This window comes from Cyprinodon variegatus, unplaced genomic scaffold, assembly GCF_000732505.1.
Source record: "Cyprinodon variegatus isolate N-32 unplaced genomic scaffold, C_variegatus-1.0 Scaffold51, whole genome shotgun sequence".
NCBI classification, from domain to species: domain Eukaryota; kingdom Metazoa; phylum Chordata; class Actinopteri; order Cyprinodontiformes; family Cyprinodontidae; genus Cyprinodon; species Cyprinodon variegatus.
In genome coordinates, this window is record NW_015150504.1 from 1,053,955 (window position 1) to 1,065,581 (window position 11,627).

Consider the following 11,627-nt stretch of genomic DNA (forward strand, 5'->3'; position numbering starts at 1 on the left):
GCCCACACTTACTCTGTGTGGGTGGTGTTATGGATGTTGCATGAACGGTTAAAATATCTACAGAGATACAAGCCCTCAGAAGAAAGAAACATAGTTAGAGTTTAGAACATAATGAAATTTTGCTGGACAATAAACTGGCACAGAAATTACAGTGATAAACGATAGTATTTTCATTTAGAGACCATTTTATTATTATAATGGCATTGGCATAATAATGTAAGAACACCTTTTCAAAGACCTACTAGCAACATTTCTCAAGATGTCGTCTTATCCACAGTATTAAATTTATGGGTGTAAGGGCAGTGTGAACAGCACTGCGCTTACACATGATTATGTTTTAGGTTCAGATTCATGTTTGTTGTATTGCAGGTTTTAGTTGCTACTTTTTAATAGCAAATGCGCCATACTGGGTCAAGCTGTTCCCCACAGCCATTCAGTTGAATCCAAAGTGCTCCTACAGAGGGTCTTGGCTCTAAAACCTTTTCTCTGGCTCTCTACTCCTCATTAACAGTGATCTCATGCTACACTCTGAGGTATATCATAAGACCATGTGCCCTGGAAGTACCTGACGCAGTAGTTTATTCCTCTCTACGCTAAGAAAAATGGAAATGCCAATAATAGAGTCTGCAGGTAAAACCCGTGGCATCTGCACCCATGTAACACACCCCATCTGCTATTTTATGCAGAAATAAAAGCTTATGAAAGTTTCCTGCGTTTGGAATGTAGGAAGATATTTGAAATGTTTGTAGGGAAGAGAGCAGTCCCTTAAAGTCAGCCTCAAATGTTGATTGCAATATATATGGCTTACTAAAGCAAGTTTTACTTTTACAAGAAAAGTCTAGGAACTTGGCAGACTTTAAGCGCTGCAGTCAGTGCATTTCACAGCAATTACAGAATCAATAGGCTACTAATGCTTGGGAAAAGGGGGCTAATGAGGGCGTAAGATAAAAGGCAGGTGGCACACAGTGCATTGAAAAATGTGTAACAGCCTGCTGATAAGCAATCTGCTGAGAAGAGGGAATGAAAGGCTTTTGGTGTTAGACTCATAACCCTTCTTTGCAACCTTTAGATTCTGCTTCTGCAGCTCCTCTGCAGTGTCTGTCTGTTCTCTGATGGGCTTAGTCGGAGTATTGGAGAAGGAGCAGAGGACCACCGGCTGTATTGAATCTCTATTAAACCCACTTTATTACTATGCATTTCCAGCAGATATTTGCAGCAATTATACATGTTTCTAGTCAATATTTTCCTGATTATCACTGCCTAGGGGCAGAGCTAGAAGGAGATCTAGGGCAGGCTGTTGTCACTCCTACCCAATCACGGGCCATCCCAGGGATGAATTTACCTAACACTAGTATGCAGTGTTTGACACTACACATCATTGTGTAGTGTCCCATTCACACACTAATGGATACAAGTTACACTGTAACGCTGCCCTCTGCAATTGCAATTGCAACATTTTTTTTGCCCTAAGTGCCATACCGGCTCGGACGTCGCCCGGTTAACAAGGTCCGCGTCAGTTGCTAGGGAACCAGGGCAACTTGAAGACAAATTGGCTACTGGAACAAGACAAAGATGGACTAGAGCAGATATATATACATACATATATATATATATATATATATATATATATATATATATAGATATATTTTGTTTTTGTTTTATTATTTTGCTTTGCTTGGTAGAATTTAATATTTATTTTGTTTAATAATTTCATCCAAAGGAAATTCTCTGTACTGCCTCTTCATCCCTATACACAGCTATATTGCCTCTCCCTGCTTCTATTGTGGACCTATAAAATAATATACGGACTACCTTAAACCTGCTTAATTGCTGACTATTTTAAGGATATCTGTCCTCATATAAATGCTTCAATATCATCTCTTTAATATTTTTTGCCAACTCTGGTGAATTTATGACAGCTTATAACCCTTGATCCAGCAAAGATAACACTTACCGACTGCACATTTCATCATACCAAATTATGAGTAGAAGATTTATTAATTTAGATGGCTGGTGATTAAATGAAACACCCCCCTACATGCTGTCAAAAGGTTGGTACAATACATCGCAGGGTAGGAAGTAGGCTACTACTTTGAAAATATTATTAGAAAACCAAAACTCCAAAGAAACAAAAGGCTGATGGAGTGAAATGTCCAGCACCTAATCCAGACTCAAATGTTTTTTTGTTTTTTTTTAATCAAATTTACAGATTAGAACACTTTCCTAATATTTTTGTTTCTTATATATGCAGCTATTGCTCTTTGAATCCCAGCTGGTAGCTTTCTGAGTGCACATGGCATTATCTAGTTCTCCCCATGCGTACCTGGGTCCTCTCCAGGTTATCCTCCCTTCTTGCACCTTCCAATAGAACTGTTCTAAGTAGGGGTATAACAGCAACCCATGACATGAGTTTTCACAATCTGAAAGGTAGCAGAATAGTTCCATTAAATTGAAATCTTTAATATGAGGAGTTGTTTATTTTATTTTGTAGCTTATCTAAATTAACCCTTAATGTGGACACTCTAGGTCTATATTTAAGAACAGAATTTGAAGGAAAGATGGAACGTAATTCTTTCTAGTTGCAAACAAATTTGGCCTTTGAAGATGAGGAAACATGGCTGGAAAAGCATCATAGAAGTTTCCACCAGCTTTAAACTATTATATTTTAGGTATTCTGCAGAAGAAGAGAATGTGATAGAGCAACTAATAAGATGCAAATTATTTTTTTTTTGTCTGAAAGAATATTGAGTCTGGTCTACTGGTCTTTAAGGATGCAAAAGTTCTCTCTCTGCCAGGGGTTCTGATTAGGGCTCAGTAAAGGACTAATAAACCATTTTTAAATAACCAGACTTTAGTTGGGTGCCTCTAATTCAAAAGCTAAAACTGTTTTCATGTCTAGTGTTTTTAATCCATTTAAAACAAACTGTGGTTTGATTGAACACAGCAATAAAATGATTTAGTTGGTATAGTAGCCAGACAGATTCATCAAATTCATCAAATTCTCTGTATTTCTACCTCCAGCCAGTAAGCAGACTGGATGCTGAAGCGTGGTGAGGGACCGCTTTGTTTGCTTGGAGTCTAACCCGTGTGAAAACAAATGACCAGAGGAATTTACAAGCTAACAAACTCATCAACTGATTCAGAGAAATGTCATTGAGCTATAGGCGTGAAAACGCCCCAAAATATTTAAAGAAATCCAACCTGATCCTGATTAATCCAAAAAGGGCAGGGATTCTTTAAAAGCAATGTTTAGGAAACCAAATATAATTTTTTTATACAAAATAAAGCTTTTATAATCTTCTGTTGTAGCATTAGAACTCCTCAGAGGATAAACAAGGAAGCAAACCTAATCACTAAATAATAGAAACTGTGAAAGATGGACTTTTCCACATAGACCAAAGATCTTTGGGAACTATTTTGTAAGCATTAACTGAAACAATTTCTGTTTAATGTAAATTTTTCAAATTTTCCTAAACTCCACTGTTCAGACAAAAAGAGTTGTTATAATATTTATGGATATTAGTCATAAAATTCTTTGTTATTACTCTTTAATAAAAAAAAAAACGAAATCATCAAAATGAGTTAGAATTTATCTCATTTAGTTTATTAGGTTTATTTCAAAACATTTGATTGGTATTTTTACCCTGATTTACTGATTAAAATCCACCCAAAACTAGTTGTGCCCAAACTGTTAAAGCATTTTTATGTGCTGGATGTTTTATCAGTGTTTGATGGTTAAATAATCTGTTATATGAACCCCAGTTATGTCATTTAAATGACCAGATCAGGTTATTTTAAACCCAGCAGTTAGAGAGTATAAAGTTGTCTTTGGCTGTGTTTGTTTTTTTAGGGAAAGGGGGGCTCATATGACACAGTATGGCTCCATGGGGGTCTGCGTCCCCAGGCAGCAGGAAAAACAGGCCCTGAGTCTCATCCGGAGCTCCCTGTTGAACATGAAGCTGATGATGGGGTTGGCCCCCGCCTGGGCGAAGCTCATCCACACCGCAGCAGTCAGGTGGAGCTCGGGGACAGGGGCCCCACGCACGAATATCCTCAGGTAGCAGGCGCTAATATAAGGAGCCCACAGAATGAGGAAGGCCAGTGTGATCAGATAGAACATCTTCCCGATGCGCTTCTCCGTCTTGAACTCGTCCAGCACCAGCAGCCTCCTGTTGCCCAGGTGGGAAGCCTGCCTGATGCCCACCAGTGTCGGCGGCGTGGGTCCGCGTCCGAAGCCGGCGATCCAGTTGGCGGCGGCCTGCCCGGTGGCTCCGGGCCCGTGGAAGGTCCAGTTCTGGCTGATAGCCGGAACCAACTGGGCCGGCTTCATTTTACGGTGATCGTAAACGAAGCACAGCATCTTAATGTAAACCACGTGGGTGGTCCCCACGATGACCACCAGCATCAGCATGAAGCCCAGCGTGTCGTTGGACTTGACGTAGCGGTGCTCGAAGGTGCACTGCTCCTCCTCGCGGATGAACTTGTAGGTGCCCACGTCGAACACGGGCGGGAAGGCCATGGCCACGGAGAGGGTCCACACCATGCAGATCACCGCCACGCAGGTGCACAGGTTCACGCGCTTGGAGTAGAAGCGGTGGTGGGCGATCGCCATGTAGCGGGTGACGCTGACGCAGAAGAGCAGGAAGGCGACGTGGAAGCAGAAGAGCACCGACATGAAGGCGACGATCTTGCAGCTGAGCGCGCCGTACGGCCAGGCGGAGCCGGCGCCGATCGACGCCATGACCAGCGGGAAGCAGACGGCCGAGCGCAGCACGTCCGCGACACACAGATCCAGCAGGAAGAAGTAGGGGGCCTTGTGCAGAGAGCTGTCCTTCAGCAGCAGCAGCGACAGAGACGCGTTTCCCAGCAGACTCATGGCCATGATCAGCCCCAGGGACGCCAGCTTGAGCGCAGAGGCCGTGGACGCGTAGCCGTGGAAGGACGCGCTGCTCTCCCCGAACTCGCTAGTGTTTGCCATGGATGCAGCAGCAGTCAGAGCGGATCCCCCCATCAAATCATCCCCCCACGCCTGTCCGTCCACGGCTGATTGGAAAACAAAACCAACACAAAAAAAGAAATAATAATAATAATAAAGTCTAGTTATAAATCGCCTCCATCTCGATGTGCTGTAATCCTCTCAGTTTTTTTCTTCCTCTTCCTCTTCTTATCCTTCATCTCCAAAGCATCTGGAGGAAAAAGCCTCCTTCTCCTCTCTGTCTTCCAGCGCGGTGGAGGAGAGGCGGCCTGCTTTTAGGGGGCGTCAATCCGCTCACTGAGCGCATCTCTGCTTCCCACCGATGGCGGCGGAGGAAAATCCACGCAGCGTCCAAGAGGAGCGCTTCACGGGAATCACGCATGCCCAGCCCAGCTGACCAGCAGCTTAACTGACCTAAATGAGCGGGGTTTCTGTTTCCTTTCCCTATATTTTCCCCTCCTGGCATGAAGCGGAGGTGGAGGGTTCGGGGCGTCGCTCGCAGCAGGAGCAGCAGCGTCTCTGCTCTCAATGCGACGCACGTCCGCTGCGATCCAGTGAGCAGGCCTGGGATCAGTGTTTATACCGGGGTGAGGCAGATGTTACTGGAGACATGCATGGGCGGTTCTAAACAGGGGCCAACGGGGGCCTGTGCCCCTGTAGATCATCTCCTGGCCCATTATGGCCCCTGTACCCAGGGGCGGAGCTAGATGGGGGACCAGGGGTGGCCATGGCCACCCTTACCCTATCATTGGCCAGCCCTGCAATTTTTTACCTCTAAAGGGCTGGTTATGCTCCTGCAGCAGTGTGTCGCAGTGAGCTTTATGCAGACATTTTTTATTTATGCTCAATATTAATTAGATAAATAACTACTTTAATAATAACTTAACCATTCATTAAATATGGATATTAGTACATTTAAATATCATTTTTTTGCAGAGTGATTATTGATAAAAGTAAGTAATGACAATGTAAAATTTGTTCACCCAAGAACTCAAACTTGAAAGAATTTTGTCCACTATACCTTTAATTTAGACAGCATGGATGTTTAGATATCTGTGTCTATTTGTTAGCAACAATGTAGGAAAGTATGGATAGTCTTTATTTAGAAAATATAGATGATATAGATGCTCATTCCTGTTGGAACAGTGTAGACTGACCCTGAGGTTCTGGCGCCTTTCAGCCACCCCTCAATGTGCATTGGTTATTGACTGGCCACCCCTATTAGGATTTTCTGGCTACACCTCTGCCTGTACTGAAGACATAATACTAAAAGATATTCTAATGATGATATGCACTGGAACAGACATGGTTACTGATAGGTCCTTTGGATCTGCTTAATGTTTTTTTTTTTTCAAAACAAAAAAAAACAAATACTCTACTATTATACTCTTTTTTTTAGTTCTCATTCTGATTTTATAGAAAACTGTAATTTTTAACCCTCACTCAGTGAAATACTTTGAAAATTAACATTTCAAGCCAATAGTGTTATTGGAATCCAGGACAAGACCTTATTACCTTTGTAACATTCAGAAAATATGGATATTTTGATGGTAAAAAATGAATGTCAATGTAATAACAAGAAAAGCTAACTTGCCTAAATATATTAAGAAAAATAACAAAAGTGATTCTATAAGAAATTTATAAAAAACACTCTGAGAGTGAAAGAAACACTTTTTTTATTACAACATGACCTTAGAGGCATTAATGCTGATACTGGCACTTACATTCTGTAGTTTATAAACCTAAATATAACTGTTAACTATAGGAATATTAACTTTTTAACATTTCAATTTGCTTTTTACCTTTTTTTCTTGACTTGTTAACTTTTTTTCAACTTAATTTACTGTAGGTAGTATATCATTCAATTGGTCAAATGCCAAAATAAGATGTACAGCTATGTAGCAGTATCTTTACTGAATGGCTGGATATAGATAGATCTGGTGCAGGTCTATAAGCAATGCACTCAAGGAAAAAAAACATCAGGAACATTTCATTCATCAAGTTTTTGTCATCTATTTAGGATTAAGACTGTGCAGGTTCAGTTTACAAGACTGGTTGCAATATTTTAAAGAGAATTGTTGTCATGATTGACACTGGTGACTGGCTTAATTATTCATTCCATTCACCTGTCCAACTCTGCTCGGTTTCTAATCACTGCTCATCTGATCCACCTGCTCCACCTGCTCCTGCCCCTATTTAGGGCGCTTGCATCCAATTATCAGGACCAGATTATTCTCGTTCTCCTGCACCAATGGTGAGAGGTTTTTTAGTGTACCTGATGTGTTTCTGATTACCTGATTTTGTCCTGTTCTGCCTCTCAACCACTGAGCCAGTCTGTTCCTGTCTGAACAGTTTGCCTGAACTGTCTTTGGACTCCTGGACCTCTGAACCTTCCTGTTCTGTCTTGCCTTGAATACTGGGTCCAGGTTTTCCATGTCTGGTGATGAATGATAAAGATTTTTCAAGCTTATACTCAGAACACTTTGACCATTGTCTACTTTAAAAAAATAAGGCAACAAAGTGACAGATAAATATAATTGAATAGGTTTTAATTACTTCAACTTTGATTAAAAACCACTGATTTAATTAAGCAAATTTAAACAAAAATTTGAAATACAAAATAATGAAATCATTGGTTGAAATACTTTGGATTTACTTATAATATGGCAAATGTTGAGTAAATCCAAATCAATTATACAGGGAAAACTGATTAATATTTACTATGTATCCGAAAGAAATAAATTTAGATATACCAAATATTTGTTAAAAAGTGATTAAGATTTACTAATTAATTATTTGGAATTAATTTATATTTATTAATTATGTGGATTAAATTGATTTTATTTACTAAATATCTGGATAATATTGATTTATATTTAATAATTATATGCGTGAAAATGATGCTATCTCCCTAAATATCTGGATACAAATGATTTAGATTAAATAAATAAAATAAGCTACATCAACTCATAACCTGGAACAATGTTACTTAATTCAACACATTTAAACTGAAATTGTTATTTATTTTTACATAAATTAATTGTTCAATTGAACTTATAATTGGTAGCACATTACTTAAAATCTATTTAATGTTATTGATTGTCACTTTGTTGCCATATATTTTTTATGTAGAATCTACTCAATATAATGTGTTCTTTGCAAGAATTTACAGAAGGGCAGTTAACAAATGACCATATTTAGAACAGCAGCAGCTAAACATTTATTTGTAAAACTTCGTTTACGCATGTATTTTGAACATTTTTCGTGTAAAATGCCAAAATACAAAGAAATCCTGGTTTACACAACAGAATTACAACGACAAGTCCCTCAAATAAGTATGGCAAAATATATTTAACAAAGGCACTTGCTATTTGAGGCAGGCCAATTGAACAGGTAGGCTCCTCAGATCAGTGTCAGATCAGTACAGCTTGTGCTCACAATTACCAGGGGCACAAAACAGAGGTAAAGACTCAGCAGTACTACTGTCCATCTTCATATTTTAGCTGTGGATTGCTGTTGCAAGAACCAGAAGAATCATGAAAAACAAGAGGAATGTCTGGTTTTGCCTCTGTGAAAGTGGACTATGTCACTGGCATCCATGTCCTAAGGTGGGGGCAAAGTGTTCATAGTCCATCAAGAAACTCTTGTGTTATCAAGACACAACTTTCACTGTCCTGGTTATAGTGCAGCATTATCATTTACTTGTTACTTCTGGAACACCAAGCTACAAAAAACATCACACCCTTCAGATGAGTATGGATAACTTTTTTTTTTTTTAACTTGAACACTTGAACACACAGAATAACTGAGCACACCAGTGTATTTAGGCTCCCTTTCTTTAGCCAGTAGCTTGCTCTTGAGGCTGTTCACTTTTGGAGAAAGCTTTGAACAGTCCAGCTCCAGGAAGAGTTTCTGAAAGGCTTCGAAAGTGTACCTGAGCTCCTTGGGATAAGCAAGATTCACTGCATACGTCAAACCAACAAGCATGGCAGAAGCTCTTGAAAAGTTACCCAGAGCGGTCAGAACCTTTGTACCATCTATTACAATTCCGATGTCCTCTGTACCCTCTGACAGATTAGTCTGGATGCTGTAAATTTTCATCCTTTGTACAGCAAGGTCCTGTGGCACACTGTCTTTATCTGCATCCTAAAATAATGAGAACATTTTGTATTTTAGACTGTGCAGCTAAAGGAGATGGTCCTTAATAAATAGAGATTGAAAGAGATATAGAGATTTAGTAAGTACAATACATACCTGCGGTCTTTAAGTGTTGACAGATAAGTGTTGGTAGATTCTTTATACACCTAGAAAAAATGCATAGTTTTAATTCATTTGGATGAAATTATATTTTAAGCACAAACTCAGAAGAAGGAATATATGAAATTCAGCCAAACAAGCAACAAAAGTTTACACTTGCTTTTGTATGTACAGTTTGGTCCATGATTATTTGGATGGTAGATTAATAGACTTGACTGTGATAGACTGTCACACACAACGACTGTCATATACACACTCAAATCCCCTTTCTTTCCCATACTGATGCTCGGTTTGAACTGCAGGAGATTGTCTTGACCATGTCTACATGCCTAAATGCACTGAGTTGCATATATACATATATGCTTTTAAGTTTACAGGTTCCTGGTGTGTATATGCATGTGTCAGATAATGAACTGTTAACATTACCATGTTAATATGCTTTTCATGGAAAAATATTAATTGTAATTTTAAAAATCTTGCTTTTGAAGTAGTCCACTCTCATCTCAACATTGGAATTTTAAAGTTGACAGTACGTACGTAGTATGACCAATCAAATTTTTGTGTGACATTCCAAGAAATAAGGCTGGGCGATACAGCTGAATAATCTACTCACTGATTTTTTTTTTACCTACAGAAATCTATTTTTCACTCCTTTAGTTTGACAATAGACAAAGTCAAATGACAAAGATTACTTGAGAAAAAACATTTTATTTCAATCATCCCCTCTGGAAAGGTGGCCTGGTGGAAAAAAAGAAATTCTACATTTTCCAGAAATTAAGTCTTCACAAAAAGAAAAGATTAATCAATAAAATCAGTTAAACGACTCTGCCCGACCCAAATATGTTGTTAAAAATATTTACTCTGTTTAAAGGGCTTATATCAGGCAAAATCAACTTTTTTTCTTAGCTTTAAGGATTCATTTTTTTTTTTTTAACCAGTCAAATTGACATGTTTATGGTATGAAATTTGAACTCAGGTCTCAGTTCAATCAGCTTAATATTAAAGAAAAGAGAGAAAACATAGAATTTTGTTCAGCAATCTAAAAGCTGTTTGAGTCTGGCTGTTTTGCTCTGGATGCTCCTCAGCTGCTTGCTCGAAGGCAGAGGCTTTCTGACCAGACAGGAAGTGTTGGTGAGGTCACTGGATAAATGCACGTCCAGGGACCTGTGGCTGGACACCACCTCCACACCTGTGCCTCTGAGTAGGATCCTTGTTCTTTCTAAAATCCACCATCTCCTTAGTCTTCTTCACATTGATGCAGAGCTTACTGTCTATATATCAGGTGTTCAACTTCCTTGGTGAAGGAATTTCTGCTCTCCATGTGGGTGAGCTCTGAGTGGACTGTTGATGAGAAGGCATCAGTGGTGGATCGGTTCCTCCAATAGGCCTTCTGATGTTGGTCCACAGAGTCCTTCATGTGGGTCACGACTAACCCTTTAACCCTTTAAATGGACCCTTTAACCCTATTAATTTAATTCAGATCTTTTCTCCAAAGAGTCTGAGATCAAACGTTCAAACGTTTTTAAAAACTGATCCATAAATTGCTCAGAAATAACTTTTCTGCAACACCCAAGCTGTTAAATCTACAAGTGCTAAGGTCAACAGGATGTTAACCATAAATGGGATGTCACTCAAATACATGTGTGTGAATGCAGGCAACTAAATATCTTTCACTGCATCTCATTTTGTTGCATGAGAGCAGGTAACTCCCCTAAACACAAATATTTTACCTGGAAAACAGTAATCCAGGCAAAGCCGATGCTATTGAAGTGGATGGAGCCCAAGCGCGGGTTACTTCCACCAGTACGACACACATTGTAGTACGCATTCCAGTAAATGCAGCCGCTAGCATTTGTCTGGTCGTCTGCCTGGAGTTCCCATTGGGAAGGAGACAACAAGATGCTGTTCCCGCCTTCACGGAGGGGAGGTATGTCGTGGCAGTGCCGCATGCCACTTTCTTTAAGAGAACACATGTAATGAACTTTCTCTCCAGGTAAGGACGTGTAGTATGGACTTAGGCTCTTGTTATACAGCCTGCATTGATTAAAAAAAAGACAAAAAAGATGAAAACCTTTAATAAATGTGAAGATAATTCTCACATTTTCTTTGTAATTTCAATGTTATTATTAAAGTAGCTACAAATTTATCAAGCAACTAATTTACATTTGTCTTTTATCTATGCTACAACAGATACTGATGAAGATGTTTGCAAGCATGGGCAGGATTTTACTCAGCACGGACAACGCCCTGCGCATCTTTGTTGAGTGAAACACTGCATGCATGCATCCCATCGCTGTCCAGAGCTCCAGGCCGACAGGGGGTGTGCTTTGTGGTCAGGCCGGGCAGAGCCTCTGCCGGATCAGCCAGGGACGGTTCTGTGAGCCCCTAGGCTCAT

At 39.8% G+C, this 11,627-nt stretch overlaps 1 protein-coding gene across 1 annotated transcript; it reads right to left on the bottom strand.

Annotated features, from left to right (window-relative positions):
• Positions 1–2,930: 2,930 nt before the first annotated feature.
• gpr27 (G protein-coupled receptor 27) lies at positions 2,931–5,613 on the bottom strand. The gene has a single exon (XM_015370957.1). It carries the CDS (start codon positions 5,009–5,011, stop codon positions 3,863–3,865), a length of 1,149 nt encoding a protein of 382 aa, XP_015226443.1. The 5' UTR covers positions 5,012–5,613; the 3' UTR covers positions 2,931–3,862.
• Between the last annotated feature and the right edge of the window lie 6,014 nt (positions 5,614–11,627).

Excerpts from the sequence above, each read along its gene's own strand:
- gpr27 (XM_015370957.1), bottom strand. The coding sequence starts at position 5,011 with ATGGGGGGATCCGCTCTGACTGCTGCTGCATCCATGGCAAACACTAGC.